We start from the raw sequence: 27,138 nt of genomic DNA on the forward strand, positions 1-27,138 counted from the left end.
ATAATAATAATAATAAAGAATAAACTTATTTTCCTGCACTCAATGATAACATTAAACAAACCTGAATTTTACTTACTCAAGCAAGACAGTGAAGAGAGGAAGGGGAGGAAGAGGAGGAGGTACAGATGAATTAAAGGAAGACATGCAAGTGAAGGAAGGTGGAGGAAGGATGAAAGACAGTGAAGGAAGAGAAAGAGGAGAAGGAAGGATGAAAGACACAGGAAAGGTTTCACAATCTCCAACACCATTTTATCCCAATTGCAACAGTTTATCCTTCACCAAACACCCGAACACACACCCTTATCCCAAATACAGTTTATTTTTTACCAAACGGGGTAAGAGGGGGGGCTGGTTTCAATTTAAGTGTACAGTAATTTCTCACCATATAATCTTTTGGCTTTACCACAGATTGCTGCCGATCTCGGACTTAAACAGCAGAGGTCACAAGAGGTCATGCAGGGTCACCTCACACACACACACACACACACACACAGTTCTAAACATCTATCACTGAAATAAATAAGAAATAAAGGTAATTAAAATAAAGATTGGAATATGCAGAAATATATATACAAGTTTATTATGATTTTTTTTTTTTGTGTGTGTGTGTGTGTGATGACTAGGCATACCACCACTAGTACTACTACTACTGCTATAAAAGATTACCCTAATATGCCTAATTGTATGAGAAAAATAAATAAATATCAATAGTAGTAGTAGTAGGCCTAAGCATCACAAACAAAATTTCATAATAAACTTGTATATATATTTCTGCATATTTCAACTTTTATTTTAATCATCTTTATTTCTTATTTATTTCAATGATTTTTACTAATACACGATGTTTACAAGTTATCTGATCTTTCAAATAATCTCAAAAACTTGTCAGAAACAATATTTTACTTCATAACTTTAAAAAGAAAAACTTGTCCAAGCTTTCCTAGACTAAAAATATTCACAAAGTACACGATATTTTAATTCAGAACTTATAACTTGGCCAAACTTTCAAATAATGCCAAAAACTCGTCAGAAACAATATATTACTTCAAAACTTAAGAAAATTGTAATATTGCTCTTTTAGCATCTTTTTATGTGAAAATAATTCTTTATTTTTACTTTAGTTTGATACATTACATTCCTTTGTGCATGTTCCCTTGTCAATGCTTCACATGTGTTTGTTTACAAAAGAGGCTCCAAGATGGCGCCCTGCCCTAAGATAAACAAGCAAGATGGCCGCCGCCTGAACCTGCCTAGCCTGCACACCCACAACACAGGCACTGATGGGCGTCTGGGGCCACGCGAGACCATGGTGACGACTCTGGCGCGTGACTATGAGAGAAATAAGCCCCGAGAGTACGATGATCACGGCCAAGATCATGAGGTTCCTGCGTAACAAAGTGTTCCTGAGTGTGGTGCTGCTGGTGGGCGTGGCCTACTGCGGCCTGTCGCTCTGGACCGAGGTAAGGCCCTGTGGCCCCTGTGCTGTGTTTGGGCCAGCCTGCAGCACGCGGGGCCTGTCTGTGTGCATGCTGGGGCGGGGCGTGGGCCTGGCGGGGCTCTCAGGTCACCCCTCAACTTTGATTCTTTATTGATTGTTTTGTTCACTTTTTTCTATCTATCTTTTATACGTTTACCAATTTTTCGTTAATCTTATGTGATATATGTCTTATATGATGTCCAGTGAATGTGAGATGATGTTTTTTTACACTTTACGCTATTTACATTACCATTAGCTTACCCAGCCAAGTGTTAACCTGACGGCAGTAACAGGTGGTGTCCCACGCACAAGGAACTCACCTGTGAAATAATAATCACTACACATGCACCCGTTGTCACCTGTAGATCTCAACTATTAAGTTCATCTTGTGCCCTGATCTAAGTTTAATTCAAGTTTTTACTAATAATTTTACCACATGCATAACAAGCTTAAAAATCCATACTTGTTTCTGTATAATAGACTAAACAATACACACATACACACATACATCTGCCTAATCCTTGCTGTGTCTGTGTGTGCAAGAAGTCGAGTGGGCCGGGCGAGGACGAGGGGGAGGTGGGCGGCCGGGTGGAGTTCCACTGGGGCCCAGACGTGGTGAATGGCTCGCTGGGCACCAAGGTCACCACCTGTCGCAACTCAGTGCAGGGAAAGGTGCTGCTGGCGGATGACCAAGGTGAGGATGCTGGTGGTGGTGGTGGTGGTGGTGGTGTTTATTTGTCGTATTTTATTTTGGTTTATTCATTCTTTATTGATTTGTTTATATCTTTATTTATTTTATGCTTTATTTGTGTTTTTTTGTATTACTTTTTTTGTTTTCTGTTTATTGTGGTGTTTGTGTCTTTTCCTTCTTCTTTCCTTGTCTTTTTCTGTTTTCTTATTTATTTTAATTCATTCATTAATTCATTCATTCATTGACATTTTTTTTGCTTTATTTGTTTTTTTTTCATTATTATTTTCTTTTTTACTTATTGTGGAGTTTGTGCCTTATCAAATATTATTACAGTCTTTCTTCTTCTACTTCTTCTTTTTCTTCATCTTCTCTATTATATCTTCCTTCCTTCTTTCCTTCCTTCATTTTTACTTTTCTTCATCTCATTTATCTTCTTGTTTTACTTTTCCTTCATTACCACAAAACTTTTCATCTCTCTCTCTCTCTCTCTCTCTCTCTCTCTCTCTCTCTCTCTCTCTCTCTCTCTCTCTCTCTCTCTCTCTCTCTCTCTCATCCACTCCCTCTCTCTCATCCACCTGTCCCCCAGGATACGTGTGTCACCGGGTGGACCGCCTCAGTACAGGTTGCTGCAATGTGGCGGTGGAGTCAACACGGCGTTATGCCTGTGACACCTGCAACACACACGGCTGCTGTGCCATCTACGAGTACTGTGTCTCCTGCTGCCTACACCCTGACAAGGTGAGAGAGAGGGGGAGGGGAAGAGAGAGAGGTAAACATAGTGTAATAATAATAACTACTGCTTAATTTTTCACAGTAGCGTTATCAGCATCACCACTGACAACACCCCCACCTCTCACTGCTCAAAAAAGTAAAAAAAATAAATAGATAAATAAATGAATAAATAGAGATAATAACTGCATCATTTTCACACCACCATACCAGCATAACAGCACCACTAGCACCACGAGCACCCCCACTAACAAGACCTCTCCCTCTGTTTCCCCCGGCAGAAGTCGCTGCTGAAGAAGGTGCTGGGGCAGATCAGTGAGAACAGCCCCCTGTATGCCTCAGTGTCGGACCACTTTGAGCTGTGCCTGGTGAAGTGTCGCACGTCCAGCCAGTCAGTGCAGCACGAGACGCTGTACATTGACCCTCGGGCCAAGCACTGCTACAGCCAGGGCCCCCTCACCGCCAACAGTGAAACTTGAATTCTCACACACGCACGCACTCACACAGATACACATAGATAGGTAGGTAGATGTATAGATGCTTTTTGAGTGCTGTACATACACTCAAACACACACACACACACACACACACACACACACACACACACACACACACACACACACACACACACACATACAGATAGATACATAGGTGTTTTATTGACCATAATTAGATTGGTTGATAAAATAAATAGGATAGTTAGATAGGATAGGTATTGTATGACACACGCACACACACACACACACACACACACACACACACACACACACACACACACACACACACACACACACACACACACACACACACACACACACACAAAATGAACTTGACTCAATCTTGTAAATATATAAATAATTATATATGAATAGGTGAATAAACACACACACACACACACACACACACACACACACACACACACACACACACACACACACACACTTCTTGGCTGGTCCAGGAACACTCTTCATCCCTCACATCTAAATATTGCTGTTTTTTTTTTTTTTGTGTGTTTTTATCTCAATTTGTATCAACCCAGTTTTTCTCATCACACTCAATTTCCTGTGCATTTAATCTTATTTTTAACTGATTCAATTTTTTTCCAGTCTTCTTCACTTTAAACTCCATTTCTTTTCATACTGTCATATTTTCACGGTTCAGTAATCCTCATACCTTTCTCTTTTTTCCATTATTTCATCACACGAAGGAGAAAAAACAGAAAAAATGGCAGTTTTGGTCAATTTGGTTGATTTCTCGATTCTTCTTTTCCTTACAATTCACTTAATTTTGTTTGTCAGCTTCCTCATGCTGCTTTTATTCTGTTCTTTAGTTTATTATTCTCTTCCACTGTTCTTCCCTCTTACCTTCCATATTTTTGCAATTCTTTTGTTCATTGGAGTTGGTGGGGAGTGTGCCTTTTGTATTGGCTTTTGTATCTGCACTCATGTTCCTCTTGTTCTGTTCCATTTATCATCTCCCACTCTTCTTCCCTCTCTTCCACATTTTCACTATTCTCCATCTCTTGTTTGCTTGAGTTGGTGGGGAGAGTAACTTCCTTTTTAGCTTTTTTATCCACTCCCTCATGCTCCTCTTGGTCTGTTGCTCATCTTGTTACACTCTTCCACTGTTCTTCCCACTTATCCACATTTCAAACACTCATGTCAGTTTCCTCCGTTAGTTTTCCATCCAACACTAAAATCCTCACATTGTCTGCCACTCTCAAACACTTTCCATATTCAAGTTCTGCATCAGATTTCAAACATTTTCTGACACTGGCTAGGGTTGCTGTGTCCTGTGGCAGCTTGGTGTGTGGTGTATACAGGGTACCAGGGTGCAGGGTGTAGCCAGGGTGCAGGGTGTAGGGTACAGGGTGTCCAGGAGGCAAGGTTGTAAGGGTGAGTGTGTTAGTTCTTGTGTTGTTACTTTTGTGGTTTGTCTTTTGCTTAATTTGAGTTGGTTTGTCTTGTTTGTTTTCATTTTTTTCTCTCTCTTTTCTCTCTCTGTCTAATTGGTTTATAATTAGACAGAGAGAGATGTTTAATATTCATCATTTTAAAATTTATCTCTTTTCATTCTTATTTTTACTTTATGAAGAGTTAAAATGAAGTGCTTAGCCTTACTTAGCCTGATATAGCCCTGTCCACCCCTGACTGGCCCTGGCTACCCCTGGCGCTAGGAATATCAGTGCAGGGCTTTCAGTGTGTGTGGTGTGTGGCATTGGTGGTGGTGGTGGTGGTGGTGGTGGTCCTGCTCAGCGCTGCCAGACGCCTCACCATGTCACTCCATTGCCTATATTTGTTTTATATGTATAGATAACTGATTAAAAGAAAGAAAATGGAAGAAAAAACAGTCAAAATCCTTAGAAAGATAAATAGTAAAGGTGCTGTTGTTTTATATGAGGAAAAGTTTGCCAAAGAAATGTGAAAATAAAATTATAAAAACTTAAAATAAACAAAAAATAGAAATAAACAATGCAAAATAAATAAATAAATAAGCCAGAATTAAAGTCACTCATTTGCAATTATTTCTGTGTTGCATTAACAAGTAGATCATTTTAGTGTGTTGCAGGAATGATACAGAGCATATTTTGGTTGTTGCAGTGTTGCGATGATACACATACTGCTGTTTATGAATGCAGTGTTGCCATCTGTGTGTGTGTGTGTGTGTGTGTGTGTGTGTGTGTGTGTGTGTGTGTGTGTGTGGCAGCTCTGTGTTGAGTTGGGGTGTGTTAAAATGTGTTGAGGCCTTTTCTTGAGTTGCAGTGTTTTTCCAAGAGTCTCTCTCTCTCTCTCTCTCTCTCCTCTCTCTCTCTCTCTCTCTCTCTCTCTCTCTCTCTCTCTCTCTCTCTCTCTCACTCTCTCTCTCTCTCTCTCTCTCTCTCTCTCTCTCTCTCTCTCTCTCTCATTGTGTAGTGTTTTCCAAGGTGTGTTTCAGTCCCTCTTTATTTCACAGTGTTTCATAGTTTTTTTTATTTTTTTATTGTTATTGAAGTGTTTCCTAAAGTGTGTTTTTCATTGTGATTGTCATGGTGTTTTGTGTTCTTGTTATTTTTAAACTGCTGAAATATAGTGTTTGGTGCATTCTTTCAGGTTTTTCAAAGTGTTTTTTTTATTGTTATTTTTGTTGCAGTGTTTTAAAAAGTTGTCTGTTTGGTGTATCATTTCATCATGTTAGTCTTTTTTTTTTTCTTCTCTCTGTTATTGCTGAAGTGTTTCTGGAAAAAGTGCTTTGTTTGATATTTCATCGTTTTCTTTCTTTGTTTCTTTCTAATTACTGAAAATGTTTTTAAAAAGTGTTCATCATTTCATCATGTTTTTTTAATTGTTTTATTATTATTATTATTATTATTATTATTATTATTATTATTATTATTATTATTATTATTATCATCATCATTATTATTATTGTTCTTACTGAAGTGTTTTTAAAAGTCTGTGTTGTGCATTCCATCATGTTCTTTTTAATTTTTTCCCTATGAATAATGTTGGAAGTGTTTACAGAAAGCTTGTGGGTGCATCATTTCATCATGTTTCCGTAGTGTGTGTGTTTTACAAGTGTGTGTGTCTCAAAGTGTTCAGTAGCTTCTCTGCACCTCTCCTGCCCCTCCCAGTGTGTTCAGATTGCATTGAGGTGTTCTGAAGGTTCCTCACTCCCCTCCTGCCCCTCCCAGTGTGTTGAGGTGTTCCAGAAGGCTCCTCACTCCCCTCCTGCCCCTCCCATTGTGTTGAGGTGTTCCATAGGCCTGCTAACACCCCTCCTGTTCCTCCCAGTGTGTTGAGGTGTTCCATAGGCCTGCTAACACCCCTCCTGTTCCTCCCAGTGTGTTGAGGTGTCCCAGAAGGCTCCTCACTCCCTTCCCAGCACTGGTGTCTCTCATTATGTTTTATGTTAATAGTTTGGTTAAGGTACTTTGACTCGCCTCATTTTTTTATCCAAGTGTATTTTTAGTCCAGAATTGCAAGGTACATATGCATAATTACTCTTTTTAACTGCTTCTTTCACCTGTTTCTTAGTGTTCTGTATCCAGTGGCTTGAGCTGTGGCAGTAGCTGAGGCAGGGGAGGACAGGGACACAGGAACACAGGGATGAAGGGGCACTGGCAGCTGATACTCTCACTTACTGTCTCACTGACTGACTGACTGGTGTTTGCATTCCCTCCCGTCTTTTGAAGTGTGTGGGAAGCTAATATATTTCTACCCATGTTCTTAATACTTACACTATTTAGCACATCTTTCCTTGGTCACTAAACATGAGACACTTTTTGTTCTTCCATATATTATACTTGCTAGAAATTCTCCAAAACACTTCTTCTAACTCCTTTTCTTTCTTGTAATCGCTTATAAACATTTCATACACTGTCCTTGGTGCCGTAAATTGTTGGATATTGACAGGAAAAGGTTGACTATGAGGTACCAGACTGTCCAAAGAGGGATTACCGAGTTCTTTTGGTATTGCTAAAGTTAATATACTGTACATTTCAATCCGAGACAGGAAGGAATGTGTGGACCAGTCAGTGAATGAGAAGATCAGTCACCAGATTATTTTATATTTTAGTAATGAGTAATTAAGCAGTAGTTTTTAGTAGTAATAGAAGGTTAAGTCCCGTGTCCCTCCATCGCTGTGTATCTGTGTTTCCTGTGTCCTCCATGCCCCTCAAGACACAGCATAATGTAATCCTTTTGCCATTAATACTAAGTTCCCATGTACAGTTCTCGAAAGGCTGCAGCGGGCCCCTGTGTTGTGCTTGGCAGGTGGTGCAAGGCTCTGGAGGTGTTAGCTGAGAATTTTGGTTAGGTTAGTGTTGTGTGATGTTACCTGTCCTCCTCATTGAATTTATCTGATGCTTGTGTTGTAAAGGTGATGCCCTGTTGTGAAGTGTTGTTTATCATTATTGTTTAGTGTGCTCCTGTTGTTGATGCATTACTACTACTACTACTACTACTACTACTACTACTACTACTACTACTACTACTACTACTACTACTACTTCTACATCAGCTGCTACTATTACTACTACTTTTATTACTTTCTTTTTCTTTCATTTTCCTTCCTTTCCTACTTTCCTTCTTTTTTCATTTTTTTTTTTCCTTTCTACTTCTTGCACTCAACATTCTCTCTCTCTCTCTCTCTCTCTCTCTCTTCTCTCTCTCTCTCTCCTCTCTCTCTCTCTCTCTCTCTCTCTCTCTCTCTCTCTCTCTCTCTCTCTCTCCTCTCTCTCTCTCTCTCTCTCTCTCTCTCTCTCTCTCTCTCTCTCTCTCTCTCTCTCTCTCTCTCTGTCTCTCTGTTTCAAAATACAGGTTGTTTCATTAAGGATTGTTGAATTTCGAAATCAGTACAAAAAAGGAATATTGTACCTTATTGTTTGTTTTGTTTATTATGGTTATTTCTTCTTTCCCATCTCACAAATATTTATCTCCCAAACCTTTTTTTCTCATTTCCTTTCTTTCTTCCTTTATTTGTTATTTTTCATTAATGTTTTATCCCCTCCACACCAGGTATAAATTGTCAATAAGTGGGAGATTATTGTTATCAAATTGAGCAGCTGTTAAGAGAGGCCAGTTATACATGTAGCTGAAATTTGTAGATTTAAGTATTTACTCCTATTTAACTAGTAACCAGTGGACTGTCATTTGTTCGACTTCATTGCTGAGAGCTTGTGTTGTATGGGAGTTCAGATTTAGCAGTACATGTGCAGCTACTGGCAAACACAGTTATAGATATACACTGACTGTTGAAACTAACTATACAGCATGTGTGGGGAAGGTGTATTATAGTGTACAAAGACGAGTACTGTTATCTGAAGGTGCCTTTTTTTTTTTATGCAAGGTGACTCAAGTGTTGCAATAGTGTGTGTGTGTGTGTGTGTGTGTGTGTGTGTGTGTGTGTGTGTGTGTTGCTTCTTTCTTTTCTTCTCTTTCATCCTTTTTTTTTTCTTTTTGTTGTCAAGAGATTAATACAAATGCATCATTACTGTAAATATATATATATACAAAAAAAAAAAGCTGCAATACTTTTTCTATACAGATCAGAGACTTTTTTTTATATGGTAGGTATACAAAAATAAACAACTGCCATCCTCTGATATTATGCCAAAAATGTGTATATTATTGTACATTGTATAGTATGTATTTAAGGAGAGAAATATATGACTAATGCAATTGTTGTTTAAACTGCTGCTTTATTCATCATTACGTACTGTACTTAAAAAAAAAGCAAAAACATTCTTTTAATTTCTTTAATTCCTACATACTTTCTTTTCCTTCCTTCTCTTTCCTACTTTCATTCCTTCCTTTCTGCTTTGTTTGCTTCCTCCATTCTTTCTTTCCTATTCCTACTTTCCTTCCTGCCCTCTTACTTTCCTTCCTTCCTTTCTCCCTTCCTTCCGCACCGTGTACACTCATCCACATGACAAGGGAAAACAACAAAGAAACAAGGAAATACATGAAAAAATAGGCCAAAATAAGGCAAATATAGGCTGAAATAAACCACTAAGCTTTTGCCCTCATAACAAAAACAAGAAATGAGCAGAAATAAGCCACAAAACCCTTAACCCCATAACAGAACTAAAAAATAAAAAAAATAATATATATATATATATATATATATATATATATATATATATATATATATATATATATATATATATATATATATATATATATATATATATATATATATATATATATATATATATATATATATATATATATATATATATATAATAGTTACCCCTTCAAAAATAGGCCGAAATAAACCAGATAACATAACCTTAAAAGAAAAAAAAGATAAATGAGCCAAAATACACCAGCGAACTCTTACTTACATATCAAAACTTAAAAAAAAACTAAAAACAAACCCCCCCCCCCAAAAAAAAAATACAGGCAAAGAAAGGGAGAAACAAGGCAAAATAGGCCGAAATCAGCAGGCCCGAATTCTCCTCAGTGAATGATAACAGGAATGTGTGGCGGAATTAAGATATTGTACCTCTGAAGTCCTCCTATTTTGCGCAGCCATGTCTCTTCCCTGGCGGTGTCTGATGGGGCCTCGCCTGTACAAAATATACGGCAGTCTCCTTCAGAACGGCGAGGTGAAATATATCTGTCTAATTCTGTGTGGTTATTAAGATATGGCGGGTTTTATATGCGTGTGTGTGGTAGGAGGGAGTTGTGAGGGAAGGTGTGTGTGTTGTAGCGTTGTTGTTGGATTTTTGTATTGTTTTGTAATGTGAGTATGTGTGTATGTGTGTTACGGGGTTAGGTCACATAGGTCAGGTCAGAGAGGGAAGGTTGGTTATGTGTTGTGTTGTGTTTATATTTTCCGTGTGTTGTGTGTGTGCCTTGTTTTGTGTTGTGTTAGTTTGTTGGCTTGATCTTATGTAACTTAACTTTATTTATTTTTTAAATTTTCAACATTTTTGGGGTGAAGTTAGTGTTAAATGGTCTTTTTTTACTTTCTTTATTTTATTTATTTACTTGTTTGTTAATGATATATACTCGACTTTGTGCTAATTTTTTTTTTATATACTTTTCTGTGTATATCTATTTACTATTTATTTGTTTATTTTCATGACAGATTTACTTATCAGTTAATGATTTACTTGATTGTTTGTGTATTCATTGTTTTATTTATCCACCCATTTATTTACTTATTACCTATCTGTGTTTGTACCAATTAGTGTTTGCCTGTGAAGGAGTGTTGCTATTTCAGTGTCCAGCCTCCAAGTGAACCTGTATTAGTAGTAGTAGTTGTAGTAGTAGTAATAGTAATAGTAGTATCATTATTATTATTACTGTGAATGCTTATTTGTGACAGTTATGGTTAATTATGATTTTTATTATCATCATCATCATCATTAATATTATTATTGCTATTTTTAAGGTTGTTTACTCGTGAGGGCAGTGGTTAATAGTGGTTTGTGTCCCCAGAGTGAAGTGTACGTGCCAAACATCCTGGAGAGGTTCGGCAACAAGATCTTCCAAGTGGTGAGTCGTCCAGTGTCCAGCTCTCCGTTTCCTCCAGTTTTCCGTGCCATCAATTTTGTACACTCTCAAATTTGATGCGTTTTGTTGCTTTGTTAATATTTGTACTATATTACTTTGTCTTTCCTTAATGCTGTGATGTGTAGGTTTTGTTTTTCATTTATTTTTTTCTTGTTTTCTTCATAATCTTTCACAGCATCTTCCTTAAATGCCATTATGCACATGTTTTCATTTTCTCTCTCCAGTTTTTCTCTTCCTAATCTCAAAAGTATTCTCGTTAACAGGCATTGCTCTCCAAGTCTCCCTTTGCAACCTCTCACAACCCATAACTAATGATTTTTCTCACACACTTTTCCTTTTTGAGTCACACACACTTTAGATATCCTGTAAAGTATTTTTTTGCATGACCTTTCACACACACACACACACACACACACACACACACACACACACACACACACACACACACACACACACACACACACACACACACACACACACACACACACACACTAATAAATACTTTCTCCCTCGCTCTCTCCCACCTAAAGCTTTAATTAATATGTGAACTAATATAGTTTCTCCCTTCCCTTGCTCCCTCTCCCTCTAGAATTTTCCTTAATCCACAAATATATTCTCTCTATCTCTCTCACACCAAGTTCTTTAATACAGTAATATTTCTCTCTCTCTCTCTCTCTCTCTCTCTCTCTCTCTCTCTCTCTCTCTCTCTCTCTCTCTCTCTCTCTCTCTCTCTCTCTCTCTCTCTCTCTCTTTCCTGTCAAAATGTTTTCCTTAACACATTAATATATATTCTATCTTTATCTTTCTCTCCTTTCCTTCATAGAGTAACTAGAATATTCTCCCTCTTACTCTTTACATCATCTATAACTTTCCTTAACACTGAAGCTAATATTTCCACCCCTCTCTCTCTCCCTCTGTCTCTGTCTCTCTGTTATTATGAGTAAATGTTTCTAATGCTTCAAATGTTTCTCTGCCTCAGATCTATGTGGTGCAGTACGTCGGCATGTTTACGTCACCCATCCTGGCGCTGTCGTTCTACCGCTGGGAGTCCCTGTCTCTCAACTCAGCCATCCGGGTGAGACACTGTGCTCTAACACTACCAACACACACACACACACACACACACACACACACACACACACACACACACACACACACACACACACAAATAAACAAAATAACTGGCTAAATAAGGTAACACAAACAATACATAATAGAATAACTAAGTAAACACACACACACACACACACACACACACACACACACACACACACACACACACACACACACACACACACACACACACACACACACACACACACACACACACACACACACACACACTGATTTCCGGTCCACACAGCTGGGCACCGGATTGGGACTGCTGGTGGTGGTGGCGCTGGTTCTCCGAGGGGCCGGTCGCTGCTTCAATCCTACCTACACCACCTTCCTCGGGATACTGGAGGAGGCCCAACGCTTACCTCGACCCCCAGCCAAGGCTATGGTGAGTGCTTGGCCGTGTGGGTATCTGTGTGCGGCAGGAGAAGTGTGTGTGGGCAGGGAAGATTGGCAGGGGTGATAGGGAGGAGTGGAGAGGAGGTGTGGGTGCAGGGGTGTTGTTTGTGGGGCTGGGAAGAGTGGCAGGGGTGATAGGGATGAGTGGAGAGGAAGTGTGGGTGCAGGGGTGTTGTCTGTGGGGCTGGGAAGAGTGGCAGGGGTGACAGTAATAGGAATAAGTAACACACTCACTGAAATAACCCACAAAAAAAGGTTTATAACTCACTTAAGTCCATTTCTCTTCTCTGAATGCCATCTCTTGTCACCCTCAAGTCTTCCTCCCTGCCCTCCATCATCCCAGTGTTCCCCTCCTGCCCTCCGCCACCTTGGTGTTGACGCAGATCTCTGTTGTGTCTTGCAGGAACCTCTGAGGCAGTACGAGTTTGATTTTGCATCCTGGCCTGTTAACTTCAAGTGGAGTGACATTAGTGCGTAAGTATGTGTGTTTGTGTTAGTTCTTTCCTTTCTTAAACTAAACTATCCTTAACTTAATTGGCTCTTTCTTATGGTTTAATCTTTCCATTCTTAAATTCAATTAGTCTTAACCTAACTAGTCTTAAACTAAATGAGCAGTCATTACAGTTTAACCTCCCCTTTATGAAACTCTCTTTTCTTATATAATCAAGGTAGTAGTGTCAAGTGAACAGGGAGCTTTAGAAGATAAGACAAATGTATGGATGGAGATGACAGGTAGAGGTAGGGAGGCATGTACACAGGGACTGCCACATGTAGGCCAGATGGCTTCCTAACCCTTGTGTTCTTATGTTTGTACATTCTTTTGTTCCCTGTTCTTCCACCAGGGACGACAACAAAGCTCGAGTGTACGTGGAGCGAGCTGGCGGAGTGGCGGACATGCATGGCAACATTTTCAGCCGAACTCTTCAGCTGCCCACTAGACTGGTTGCCTACATCCTGACCTCCTCCCTGGGCAAATATCTCATGTACCCCGGCTGTATACAACTCCTACAGCTGGCCATTGGTGAGGCTGTCCGTCTGAGAGTCTGGCTATGTTAAGTTGTTAGGGATTCTGTGCCGTTTAGCCGAGGTGTTGTGGGTGTGTCAGGAGAGAACAGGAGGATGAACTGAAAGAAGGTATAAGGATGTAGGGAAAGAGCTTGTAATGAGAGGCTGTGGTGGCGTGAGGTTGTCAGGAGGAGAGAGAAGTGTGTGGCAGGGAGGCAGGAGGAAGAGCGGAAGAACTGAAAAGTATGTAAATGCACTGAAAGAATTAAAAGATTAGTATGTTTAATTAATCATCTATCTATCAGTCAGTCAGTCAGTCGGTCAGCCAATCTTTCATCACCTCCTCCTCTTCCTCCTTCATACAACATTAGTCAGTCAGTCAGTCAGTCTCTAAGTCTTCCACCACCACCACCACCTTCCCCTCCTCCTTCAGACAACCTGCTCTCACAAGGACGGGAGAAGCTGGTGAAGGATTTCGGTGGCAAGAGGAACAAGCTGCTGGCGAGGGATGGAAATACTATTGATACTATGCTGGTCGACCGTCGGGCAAAGTAAGCACTCCACTCCACTCCCACTCCACATTTCACTCCACTTCTGTCTTGCTCTTGTTCTGTCGTGTTCCATTTTGATTTTTTTTTCTTTTTTTTTTATTCTATGTGTGTGTGTGTGTGTGTGTGTGTGTGTGTTTTGTCCATCATTCAGTCAGTGCTTCAGTCTATCTATCTATCTATCTATCTATCTATCTATCTATGTGTGTGTCTGTTTGTCTATCACTCAGTTTAAGTATCTATTTATTTATCAGTCAGTCAGTCAATCAGTCAATTTATCTATTTATTTATCTATCACTCAATCCCACAACACACACACACACACACACACACACACACACACACACACACACACACACACACACACACACACACACACACAAACACACACACACACACACACACACACACACACACACACACACACACACACACACACACACACACACACACACACACACACACAAACACACACACACACACACACACACACACACACTAACGTAACCTATCCTAACCCCCACAGAGGCCAGTACCCCAATGGGCGGACACTGGTGGTGTGCTGCGAAGGGAACGCTGGCTTCTATGAGCTGGGCCTGATGACAACACCACTGGAGGCCGGCTACTCAGTGATAGGATGGAACCACCCTGGCTTTGGGGGCAGCACGGTGGGTGTCAGCACGCTTGGGGGTGTTTGGGTGTGTCTTGAAGGGATATGAGTGTGTTTGGGTGTGTTTGGGGGTGTTTGGGGGTTGTGGGTGTACTTCAGTGTAACCTAACCTAACCTAATACATCTTAATCTAAAAGAAAAGAGAGGCAAACTAAACTAACCTAACCTAACCAAGCTTTACCTAACTAAAACAAAGAGAGACCTAACCTAACATAATTCCCACAGGGCTCACCGTACCCCAGCCAGGAGCAGAACGCAGTGGACGCTGTGATGCAGTTTGCTATCCACAGCGCCGGCTTCAGGGAAGAGGACATTCTTATCTACGGCTGGAGCATTGGTGGCTACTCCAGCACCTGGGCCGCCATGAACTACCCACAGGTCTGTGTGCTGCACTGTCTGGCTTGTTAGGTTAGGTTACGTTGTGTAAGTCAAAATTTTTTATTTTTTTTTTTTCTAAGCGACACTGGCCAAGGGCAACAAAAAGAGTGAAGTAAAGTCCCACTAAGATGCCAGTCACAAAAGAAGAGTCAAAACTAACTTCAATATTGTAGGATAGGTGTGTTGAAACCTCCCTCCTGAAAGAGTTCAAGTCTTAGGAAGGAGGAAATACAGAAGCAGGCAGGGAGTTCCAGAGTTTACCAGAGAAAGGGATGAATGATTAAGAATACTGGTTAACTCTTGCATTAGAGAGGTGGACAGAATAGTGGTGAGAGAAAAGAAAGTGTTGTGCAGTGAGGCCATGGGAGGAGGGGAGGAAAACCAGAAGAGCAGTTAGCATGAAAATAGTGGTAGAAGACACCAAGAGATGCAACACTGCGGAGATGAGAGAGAAGCCGAAGACAGTCAGTTGGAGGAGAGGAGTTGATAGATGAAATGATAAGGTTGTGTTAATCTGTCAGTTGTCTGCTGCTTTGTTTATGTCAGTCAGTCAGTCAGTAGGTCAGTTAATTTGTTAAGCGACATAACCAAACTGCCCCAAACCTAACCTAACCTAACTAAACCACCTCAAACCAAACCTAACCACCCCAAACCCCTCCAAACCTAACCAAACCTAACCAGATCACCCCAAACCAGATATCCGGCTTAATTCTGGACGCAACATTCAACCACGTGCTTCCGCTGGCCGTCAACCGGATGCCTGGATGCCTAAACAGCATAGTGACCCTTGCTGTCAGTAACCACTTGAATCTGAATCCGGGAGATCAGCTGGCGAGGTACCCAGGGCCCGTCACCATTGTCAGGAGGACCCAGGACGAAATTATTACTACTGAGTGAGTGATGGGAAGTGCCTGGGAAGGTTGTGGGGTGGAAATTGTATGTTTAAAGCTGTTTTGTTGGAAGAAATTGTGTTTTTCAGTGTTTGGTTTGTTTAAAAGTATTTTGAGTGCATTTTGTAGGAAGAAATAGTATTTTTCTGGTGTTTTGGTGTGTTTGATGGATATTTGGTGTGTGTTTGGGGTGTTTTGGGATGTTTTGGTGTGTGTCTGAGGTGTTTTTGGTGTTTTAAAAGTGTATTAATGGTTTTTAGAGTGTTTTGGTAATGATAGACATAGGATAGTGTTTTGCAGTGTGTTTCAAGGGCAAAAGAGAGAGGTAAATATTAATGTATACAGGGAAATCATCTTTATTGTGTCTCTTTACATGTATTTCTTTTGGGGGTGTGAGGGTGCTTTGCTGAGAGAGAGAGAGAGAGAGAGTAGGATTGTGTTAGGTGTTTGGATGGTGTTAATTTGAGAGCATTTGGAGGTATTGGACATTCAGAGAGAGAGAGAGAGAGAGAGAGAGAGAGAGAGAGAGAGAGAGAGAGAGAGAGAGAGAAAGAATATCCTTTCAAGACACACAAACACACACCAGCCTCTCATCTAACCACCACACCTCTCCTCCACCACAGCGAGACACAACTGCGGTGCAACTGTGGCAACGACCTGATGCTGCGGTTAATAAAGTCGCGTTACCCTGGCCTTCTGTGCCCCCAAGCCACTGAGGTCCTCTGGCAGTGGCTGGCTGAACCTTTCCAGGGTGAGTGTCTGTGTGTCTGTGTGATAGGGTGAATGGGTGTCTGTAGTCTTTGTAGTTTAATATGAAACACTTGCACGCCAAACCTTCGCAGTCTGGAGGTTCTGGTTGAAGTTACATGTGTTTTTAGGGGTGTTTTTATGATTCCAAACCAAACTAACCCAACCAAACCCAAATCTAACCTAACTTAACCTAATCTAACTTAACCTAACCTGACTTAACCTAACCCAACCTAACCTAACCTAACCTAATGTAATTTAACGTAACCTAACTTAACCAAATCTCATGCCACTTTTGCAGGGTCTAACCTAACAGAGTGGGGTGTTGATGGGGATCTGTGTTCATCCCTGCTATCCTCCTACATTGCCCAGCACGGAGAGAGTTATCCGTACACAATTGGGGAGGATATGAGTATAGATGAGAAGACCAAGATGCTGCTGTACCTTGTAAGTGGGATCAAAGTGTCTATAGAGAGGATCCAAGTGTTTATAAAGGGGATTAGTGATTATAAAGGGGATTGAAGTGTTTATAAAGGGATCAGTGATTATAAAGGGGATTTGAGTGTTGATAAAGAGAATCAGTGGCTTGTATCTGTCTTATATATCTTTTCTTATATACCTACCTACCTGCCTACCTTCCCCCCCCCACACAGTCCAGCAAGTACCTAGTGGACGTCCCCAGTGGCCATAACAACCCTCTGGAGAAACACTTCTTTTGGAGACCCTGGCGGCCCCTCACTGACTCCTACATCCAGGTGAGAGAGAGAGAGAGAGAGAGAGTATAGGTAAGCAAATAGGTAAAAATGTATGCAGGTGAAATATAGACAGAAGACAAAGAAGAAAGAAAGGAATTACAGTAAAATCCCTCTTATCCGACATCAATGGGACCGCCGACATGTTGGATACCAGAAGTTGCCGGATACTTGAATAGAAGTGAAATTATGTCCACAATCACCACCCTACACTCACACATCTTACCATAACAAAGATCAGCTGATCGCCGTGCCACGCGTCGCCACCCGCGCTGCCACCTCACACTCACCAACACACAATACTACTGTACTAACATTCTCTTTAATACTTTCCTCTTATAAATAAGTTGATGGGTTACAAAAATAAAGTACGTATACACTTATTTGCTTTATTCAATATAATGCGAAGCAGTGCGCTCTGGTGGCGAGGGGACAAAGTATGCCTCGCGCGGGAATTTTAATCGATTTTATGAGTACACATTGATTTTTTATTGATTTTAAGGCTTGGGGAAAAATGTGCCGGATACTTGAAGCTGCCGGATACTCGAATGCCGGATGAGAGGGATTTTACTGTAAAATGTTGTTAGGTTAGGTTTGTACAGGTGGCTTGTGTATGTAGGTTAGATTTGGTTAGGTTAGGTTAAGTTAGATTAAGTTAGGTTAAGTTAGGTTAGTTAAGTTAGGTTAAGAGTTAAATTAGTTAGGTTAAGTTAGGCTAGGTTAGGTTAGGTAGCTTATGCATGTAAGTTTCTTTATGAAAGTTTATATCTTCTATCCTAACTTAGCCTTGTGTATAGGTAACTTAATTTATACAAGTAACTAAAGCTTATACAGGTAATTCAGGCTTAATTCATACAGATAACTTCACTCATACAGGTAACAATATATACAGATAATTTAAGCTTTATTCATACAGGTTACCATTAATTTACATAGGCATTAAACTGATGACTTTCTGTATGCAGGTAAATCATCTGTATTGTATCTTTACCTGTATTTTTTTTATTTATTTTTTCTCCTACAGGTGGACTAGGAGAGAGAGAATCCAAGGGAGGAGAGGAGAGACGCTGGGACTGTCTGTGAGTGAGAGAGAGAGAGAGAGAGAGAGAGAGAGAGAGAGAGAGAGAGAGAGAGAGGTGTTGGCGTTATTTCAGTCCAGTAAAGATTAATTAGTGAATGTAAGTGTATGATGAATGAAGGATGTTTTGCTGAGTGTGTGTGTATGTGTGTGTGAAGGGAGAATAAAAGATGCTATGGAACAAAAAAGCAGTTGAAAATGTGAATAATTTTGAATAAATAAGATAAAAAGGAAGGGAAGATAAAGATTTATGAAGGAAATTAAAAGAAAAGTTGATAATGAAAGTTAGAAATGGAGTTTGTGAATTGTGGAGAGAAATGGAAGTTTTAGTTTATGATAGGATTGAAAAGTAAACATTGACAGATTATATGAAAGAAATATATTTAAAAATAATGAAAGAAGTAAAAAACAGATAGTGATTCATGATATGACAAGTAAGAATACAATGACTAGTAATGTAACACATAAATACATTGAAGGCTAATAAAAGAAATAGAAATAAATATGATTAATAATATCAAATAGAAACAAAAAATAATAAAAGAAATTGATATAAGACAAAGTTAACAAAAAAAATAAAGAGAAATAGAACAATGATTGGCAAGATAAGTAAAAATAGTGAAGGTTGATGAAAGGAAAATTAAAATAGACAAATTTGAATACATGTATGAAAAAACAACATTTTGTGTATTTTTTTATTTTATTAAAGGGAGAGAGGAGAGTGTGTATGTGTGTGAGTGTGTGTGTAATAATAATAGTGAAGATAAAGGATATATATATATAGCGTAGCATATAATTATCAGACGTAAAACACTTCCTTCAGTAACTTGCTATCATATTTATTTCCTTACCTGTTTTTATAAGGCCGCTTCTTTTCCAACATAAACGTAGATATATTTATTATTCACGAGGCAAACATTACTCAGATCACGTGAAGGAGTGTAAGGGAGGCAGTGTTTTTAGTTCCCAGGGTGTGTAATGTGTATTGTGTTGTGTCCAGGGCTGGGATATTACCTAGTGAATACCTGACGATACCTGTGGGGGTAGATAGGTAGACAGGGTTGTGTGTGTGTTTGAGAGAGAAAGGGAGTGACTGTGTTTGAAAGAGGAGAGTGTGTATGTGTGTGTGTGTGTGTGTGTTTGAGAAAGGGAGTGACTATGTGTGTTTGAGAGAGAAAAGAGTGTATGTGTGTGTGTTTGTGTGACAGAGAGAGAGAGAGAGAGAGAGAGAGAGAGAGAGAGAGAGAGAGAGAGAGAGAGAGAGAGAGAGAGAGAGTGATTATGTGTGTTTGATAGAGTGACAATCTGTGTGTGTGTGTGTGTGTGTGTGTGTGTGTGTGTGTGTGTGTGCGCATGTGTGTGTAGTAGTGATTTATGTGAAATAAGATTATGTGTCCTAATGGAATCCCGTCTGTTTTATCTCCTTATATCAATTGTTACCTTTAGTATGTGTGTGTGTGTGTGTGTGTGTGTGTGTGTGCGACTTCAATCCATGTTAATATAATATGATGTATCATAAACACTAATTGCTCAGAACAGACAAGACAAGTTGAGTGGTGAAGATTCAAAGGGAAGGTTAGACACAGGAACAAGGATGATGAGTGAACATGAATAGAGAGCAAAGAAGATGATGAAGGAGTAGAAATAGAAAGAGAGAGAGAGAGAGAGAGAGAGAGAGAGAGAGAGAGAGAGAGAGAGAGAGAGAGAGCACGCCACACACACAGCTTATATAAAAGGCCGATGTAGACTGTTGTAATTTATTCATGTAATCAGGGATGTAAAATGTAACTGTTGGCTAGATGAAGGAAGGATGAGTAGGTTGAGTAAGTAACTGTTTCGTCGTCTTTGTGTGAACAGTAAAAATCCATCCCGAGTTTTATCATGAGTATAACTTGAACCTGGTAAAGAGAGGAAGGAAATGTATACTTTTAATTCAGGGGTGAGCTGAAAAGGAGTTTCTAAATTTCAGGGTGTGTTTGGGAGGTTAAAATATACGAACCTGATTGAGAAACTAAGGAATATAATGGTATGTTTAATTAAGGTGTTTGTGTTAATGTGTTAATGTATACTTTTAATTCAGGGGTGAGCTGAAAAGGAGTTTCTATATTTCAGGGTGTGTTTGGGAAGTTAAAATATACGAACCTGATTGAGAAACTAAGGAATATAATGGTATGTTTAATTAAGGTGTTTGTGTTAATGTGTTAATGTATGCTTTTAATTCAGGGGGGGAGCTGAAAAGGAGTTTCTATATTTCAGGGTGTGTTTGGGAGGTTAAAATATACGAACCTGATTGAGAAACTGAGGAATTTAATGGTATGTTTAATTAAGGTGTTTGTGTTAATGTGTTAATGTATGCTTTTAATTCAGGGGGGAGCTGAAAAGGAGTTTCTATATTTCAGGGCGTGTTTGGGAGGTTAAAATATACGAACCTGATTGAGAAACTAAGGAATATAATGGTATGTTTAATTAAGGTGTGTTTGTGTTAAGGTAAGGAGTGTGTGTGTGTGTGTGTGTGTTTGGGATATTGAAATATACAAATCGGACTGAGAAAGTAAGGAATATATGGCACGATTAATTAAGGTGTTTGTGTTAAGGTGAAAGTGTTTTTGGGAGTGCATTCCAGTTAAATATTTGAATGTGATTTATAAAGTAAAGAAATAAGGAAGGGGTGTGTGCATTCCAGTTAAATATGAAAAACAAAGAAAGAGAACAGATACAGAAATTAATTCATACTATTAGCATGTTTGTGTTTTTAGAAATAATCAAACTAGTAAAAAGTGAAGAGATAAGTGATAAATCTTAAAATAAGTCAAACAGAAATAAAGATAAATAAAATTAAATAAAAATAAATAGATAAGTAATAAATAAATCTTGAAAGAAATAACAGTACGATAAAAAATTATAATCTTATCAGTGCTAAAAAAAAAAAGGATAAAATAAATAAATAAATAGAAATAAAAATAAATCAATGAAAGAAACTTAGATGTTAACATTCCACAGCTATGACCATCTTGCAACATTCAAAGCAGTGTAAGGGGAGAAAAACTGTTGGCATGAACACAGACAACGTGGAACAGATAGCTAATATGACCCTTCCTGACTTACAACACTGCATAATTAACAAGCTGTCCAGGGAAGCTGTCTGAAGGTTATAGATGATAAACAATAAGTAAATAAAAAATATAAATAAATAAATAGTGGAGCAAAATCAAAAATAGTAACAAGGATGGTGTGAAGTGGAGCAGCGGGTCAGTGTGTAAGTTAATCTAATCAATACAAAGAGGAAAATGTAAAAAAAACACACATTACCTCACACAGTTTAATACAATGCTATGTACATACACTCACTCCTAAGACAAATACAAAAATCTCTGAATAGAATCTCAACAAGGGAAAACGAAAACACTGGAACAGATTGGAAAATTAATTGATCTTATATGTAACATTAATAATTTTTTGAGTAATCCTACACATATCTGATTACTGTGTGTAGTGTGTCTGCGTGTGTGCGTATCATGATTTAGCTGCGTGTTCATTGCTTATACAGGATCCTTGCTAAGCTGATGCATGGTTGTCACCCTGTTTATGTTAATTTTTGTTTACCCTTTTGTTTCCACATCGTCATCTGTCAAAGCATTTCCGGTAATGACCCAAGTTTAATAATGACGAGAGGAGGAAAGAAATATTTTATACAGGGACTGCCACGTGTAGGCCTGATGGTTCTTTGCAGCTTCCCTTTCCCTCTCATACAGGGAATGCCACGTGTAGGCCAGATGGCTTCCCACACCAACCCTTGTGTTCTGTTCCTAAAGCAAATACATGACCAATGAGTTATGTGGAATGTAAGTATGTACGTCGCTACAGTTTTCTTGTGGCCTTTCATCACCACATGCAAGGCAACACACAGCTCACATTCATCTTTCTGTACACCGCTATATAGACTACATCTGGTCTGGCCGCTGGGCTGAGAGGCGCTGAGTGGATGGTCTCTTTAAGGTTCTTGTTTTGGAATGTTTACCTCCCTGATGACTTTAAAGGCCAAAGGAGTGACTGGTTGGGTTCTCAAGGTTGTTTTCATGTGGGCTGGGTTCTTGTTTAACTATCACTGGGATCTTTTGAATACTGTTGCAAACCTTACTTCAATTTCTGTTAAACTATCACCAGGATCATGAAAAGACTTGTAAATTTCTACAACTGCCACTACACCTTGTTAAACTGTCACTAAATCATGGAAGCTCTTGGAAACTTCATTAACTCTCATTACAGTCAAATAATCACTAAAATTGTGCAAACACACCTCAAAACCCTAATAACTTCCACTGCAACATGTTAAACTATTGCCACATCATGAAAACTTTTGAAAACTAACAACTTCCACTACAGCCTGTGAAAACCAGTCAGAATAAGGAACACTTGTTAAACTTTAGCAGGAATCATGAAAAACACCCTTGAAAACACCAACTTCCACTACAGCCTGTTAAAAGTATATGAGAGAGAGATTGAGATAAGAGGGTCACTGAAATGTTGGAAGAATGTTCAGAATGCAATGAATAACAATATTATCCAAGACTGGAGGAATGATGGATAACTCAACCTTTAAACCACTTAGAACTTATCCATCACACATCATTCCTCTCACCACCACAACCACCACTCAGCCCAACACCAAAACTAATATATATTCACTTTTTACAACAGACACCAAGAAGAAAATGGCATTTCATATATTAAAACTGGATAAAAGAAAGTTCAGTTATCCAAGTTATTTTCTGGTTAGGTTAGGTGACTGACTTAATCCGATCTTAACTGACTTAAAAAATAACATGGGTGACTGGGCTTTATTCTATCAGTGCATTGACCCCTAATCAGTCAGTCAGTCAGTTTAAAAGTCAGTCAGTCAGTTAAGTTCCCAATAATCAGTCAGTCAGTCCCAGAAAGTTATTTTGGAAGAAGTTATTACTCTGTCAAAGGAAATGAAAAACAAGCCAGTCAGTCAGTCAGTCAGCCAGTCAGTCAGTCAGTCCATCAGTCACCCAGCCATCCACTTACCCACTCGATCACTCCATCAGTCAGTCAGCCAACCCCCTATTCCCCCATCACCCACCCAAATAGTCCCCTCAAAACAGCAGATCCTCCTCATTATTGTCGTCAAAGATGGTGCCGGCTTCCTCCAGCTCCTTGGCCCTTCCTATGGCCTTGAGACGCAGCCGCTCCACCTCTGCCTTGTCCCGAATCGCCTTCTTCTTCTCCTGGATCTTCTTCAGGCGGTAAAACTCCTCGCGCTCCAACTCATCGAGCTCGGACAGAATGTAGGCAAGTGTTCTCTCATATCTTGGAATGATCACTGGTGGAGAAAGAGAGAGGGAGTGTGGTGAAGGAGGGAGGGAGGGAGAGGTAGGACTGCTAAACTTAAATTATAGTGTTTTCTTGTACCTTGGGATGTTGATTGGTGAAAAGAGAGAGAGAGTCTAAGCTCTATGGGTGTGTGTGTGTGTGTGTGTGTGTGTGTGTGTAACTGGTATACTGTTTTACATGTACTTATTTCACAAGATGCAAAGAACAGTATAAGTTAATCTCTCTCTCTGTGTCTTTTTTCTCTAACACTCACTTCTCTCTCTAACACTTACTCACTTCCACACTCACTGTAGAATCCAATCTCTCTCTCTCTCTCTCTCTCTCTCTCTCTCTCTCTCTCTCTCTCTCTCTCTCTCTCTCTCTCTCAAAATCTTTTCCCTTCCCTTCTCTTTATCTTTTCATCTCTAACTCACTCACTTCTCAAACCTCTTCTCTTCTCATTCTTTAACCACACCCTCAATGACCATCTCTTCTCTTCTTGTAACCACCACACCCTCCCGCTGACCCTCTCTCTCTCTCTCTCTCTCACACTTACCATGCTCAATAGCGTTCACCCTCCTGTTGGTAATCTTCACTACATTGTCGAGGGTGACGAAGGAAGCCTGCAGGGAGGCCAGCTCCACCAGCAGTTCAATGGCCCTCTTGTAGTTGATCTTGAGCTTAGCCATCTGCTGGCCGCCCCTGGACAGCCCCGTCAGCTCGTAAGTGTCCACGCCATCCTCGAATGTCTCAAATACAGGGAGGTTGGTACCTGACGGTGCAGGAATGTTGGTGAGGGTTAATAGTGAGGATTGTGGGAAGGGAAGGAAGGGAGGGGGGAAAAGAGAATGAAGATTGTAGGCAAGGGAAGGGAAGGAAGGAGAGAGAGGAAGGAGAGAGAGGTGGAGACAGGATTGTGGGGATTGTGGGAAGGGAAGGAAGGAAGGATGGGAGGAAAGGGAGGGAAGGAAGGGGAGAGAGATGGAAAGAGAGAGTGGTGAGGAATACTATTACTTCCAAAACAGAAAAAAATAAAATAAATAAATAAATAAATAAAAAATCTATCCATTAAAATACTTTGAAAGCAGAACCACCACCCACCAGCCACATTGTCCATCTTGCTCCTGATCTTGATGCGTGCCTTGGTGACATTTTGCAGCACACTCTGGTTAAAGTCCCCACCGGATGCAAACTTTGCCTCGGCGAGAGAGAACGCCGCGTCCTTCATCACATCACCCATCAGAGTCTTGGTCTGGAGGGGTGACGGGTGACAGGCGATGGGTGAGGAGGAAGAGGAAAGGGAGTAGATGGGATAGGAACTTAAATCACTGTTCAGAAGCATTATTAACCCTTTCCATCATGGCTGCTTACTCCAAATACAATAATAAGGTCAATTCAATAATACAACATTCTTTTACTACAGTTCTACCTCACCTCTACAATCTTCGCAAGGATCTGTCTGAACCTCATCTGCAGTGCCTCGGCCTTCTTCTTCAGCAGTGAGTGGCCCTTGACAGCCCCCGCCAGACGAGCCTTCATCAGGGTCTGCGCCCTACGCCGCGCAGGGACGACAAGGGCACGGACACAGGCAGGGATGGGACAGGGATGCAAGTTACAGGTCAGTGTGATGGGCTTATGTACCACTCTTTTTAGTTTTCTCTCTCTTTTTGGTGTATTTTTTTTTTTTTATTTTTTTTTTTTGTGAGTGATTCTCTCTCACTCTCTCTCTCTCTCTCTCTCACACTCTCATCCATTTCTCGTAATCCTGGAAACACCTTATCTTCCTCTCTCTGTCTTAGTAATTCTTATCTTACAGTTAAATAAATTTCTCTTACTCTCTCTTTCTCACACACACAAAAGAACACTGAATTCCCACCATATTTCCCTACCATTTCCATTATTAACCCTCCCCATACATCCATACAGCCTTCATAGCCTCCCCCATACACTGTCCCCATACACGCCGCCCCTCACTTACCCTCTGGAGGGGAAAATATTAATCTTGTCTTTCCCTGACATGTTCGCCTCCTCCTTGTTTACAAAGTGAACTCCTGACTTGAATGGATAGGATCGATATCGTATATTTAGCCTCTTTTATTTGGCTCATCCAATGTCTCTCGGTTATTTACTCCTTTATTATCTTGTATTTTGATTTATTGTTTTTTATTTTTGGGTATTATCACGGCTTGGTTTATGTTATTAGTATGTTTAATTTATGTCGATATTTTGGATGTTATCGTTCATCTGGCAGCGGTTTCCTCAAGTCAGCTGACCCCTTCCGTGTCTCTTCATTTTGGCTCTAGTAACATCCAGTAGCTTAGATTATAGTAGTTAATGATGTTATTTACTAAGTACAAGGTAGCCAGATGCGTTGGTTCGTGCATTAGTAACTGACGGCTGAGAATTGAAGAAATAGTAGATGTCAGCTGATGTTTTTGCCTTATTTCAGTCTTATTTCCTGGAGCCATCGTACGTGCTGTTTTGAGCTTATAATTAGAATAAAAGGACAAATTATTATCATACAGCAAGGAAATAGTAGCAATAACTTTAAAAATTGTCTCTTATGGGCTTAAAATGTTCAAAACATGAGTATGCGTAATTGAAGGAAGCAAAGAGTTAAGGAATCGAACACAGTAAATTCCATGACGGGATCGAAACAATAATGACAAAAAATAATAACAATGGGAGAAATTTCAATGCACAATACAATCATAATTCCACTCTATTTATTTTATGTAACATTATTCTGTCCACAAATTAATGGAGTGGTCCCTGGAAGTATGCATCGGCCTTTCGTATTAAAACATGTATTTCTTATTCTATATGTTTAAGTAGAAATACTGAACATAAATAACAGAAATGAGAATTAAGAGTTGAAAATCTGAATGTATTAAATATCCTTATTAACTCAATAAATCCTAGGAAGTAGAAACATTCCGTTATATACATTTTTTTTTACTTGTACTGTGCGACATTTGATCAAGGAAGTACGAAGATGAAAAAAAAAAATCCATCAAATAATGCTTGTATATCTATGAAACATTGTTGTAACATGCATTATGCCTTTCTAAACTGAAACGAATGTGTATTATTAAATTTAAAAATAGATGTTTATCAAAATAATATATATTTTTTAGGTACGATATTTCATGGAAGTACAAAGTCACTCACCCACAAAAAAAAGATCATAAATAGATAAAACATCACAAAAAAAGACATTTAATAATAAGTATTGGAGATTTTCTTAGGTACGACATTTGATGAAGGAGGTACGAAACTACCCTCAAAAATCACAGGAAATGAAAAAAAAGTCACCTGCAAATG

At 39.5% G+C, this 27,138-nt stretch overlaps 3 protein-coding genes and 1 long non-coding RNA gene across 5 annotated transcripts; 3 read left to right on the forward strand and 1 right to left on the reverse strand.

Annotated features, from left to right (window-relative positions):
- Window positions 1-1,196: 1,196 nt before the first annotated feature.
- On the forward strand, window positions 1,197-5,227 carry LOC135094739 (SREBP regulating gene protein-like). Of its 2 annotated transcripts, none has more exons than XM_063995074.1 (4): window positions 1,197-1,460; window positions 2,021-2,171; window positions 2,755-2,906; window positions 3,179-5,227. In XM_063995074.1, exons 1-4 carry the CDS (start codon window positions 1,332-1,334, stop codon window positions 3,374-3,376), a joined length of 630 nt encoding a protein of 209 aa, XP_063851144.1. In that variant the 5' UTR covers window positions 1,197-1,331; the 3' UTR covers window positions 3,377-5,227. The 2 variants fall into 2 exon arrangements, with proteins under 2 accessions (XP_063851144.1, XP_063851145.1); XM_063995075.1 differs by having other exon boundaries at window positions 2,024-2,171.
- Window positions 5,228-5,695: 468 nt separating this feature from the next.
- LOC135094740 (uncharacterized) lies at window positions 5,696-7,097 on the forward strand. Its single transcript, XR_010263956.1, has 2 exons — window positions 5,696-6,626; window positions 6,677-7,097. It is a non-coding gene; the product is annotated as an uncharacterized LOC135094740 (long non-coding RNA).
- Window positions 7,098-9,825: 2,728 nt separating this feature from the next.
- LOC135094742 (phosphatidylserine lipase ABHD16A-like) lies at window positions 9,826-19,137 on the forward strand. Its single transcript, XM_063995087.1, has 14 exons — window positions 9,826-9,984; window positions 10,823-10,879; window positions 11,877-11,972; window positions 12,261-12,401; window positions 12,816-12,886; window positions 13,255-13,433; window positions 13,851-13,968; window positions 14,492-14,633; window positions 14,861-15,013; window positions 15,710-15,906; window positions 16,527-16,654; window positions 16,952-17,097; window positions 17,304-17,405; window positions 18,427-19,137. Exons 1-14 carry the CDS (start codon window positions 9,910-9,912, stop codon window positions 18,433-18,435), a joined length of 1,614 nt encoding a protein of 537 aa, XP_063851157.1. The 5' UTR covers window positions 9,826-9,909; the 3' UTR covers window positions 18,436-19,137.
- Window positions 19,138-21,785: 2,648 nt separating this feature from the next.
- Window positions 21,786-25,941, reverse strand: LOC135094744 (V-type proton ATPase subunit D-like). The gene is made up of 5 exons (XM_063995088.1): window positions 25,793-25,941; window positions 25,249-25,366; window positions 24,916-25,066; window positions 24,371-24,586; window positions 21,786-23,824 (listed from the first exon to the last, which is right to left on the reverse strand). The coding sequence occupies exons 1-5, from the start codon at window positions 25,831-25,833 to the stop codon at window positions 23,598-23,600; spliced, it is 753 nt and encodes a 250-aa protein (XP_063851158.1). The 5' UTR covers window positions 25,834-25,941; the 3' UTR covers window positions 21,786-23,597.
- Window positions 25,942-27,138: the final 1,197 nt, after the last annotated feature.

This window comes from Scylla paramamosain, chromosome 46 (genome assembly GCF_035594125.1).
Source record: "Scylla paramamosain isolate STU-SP2022 chromosome 46, ASM3559412v1, whole genome shotgun sequence".
Classification (NCBI taxonomy): domain Eukaryota; kingdom Metazoa; phylum Arthropoda; class Malacostraca; order Decapoda; family Portunidae; genus Scylla; species Scylla paramamosain.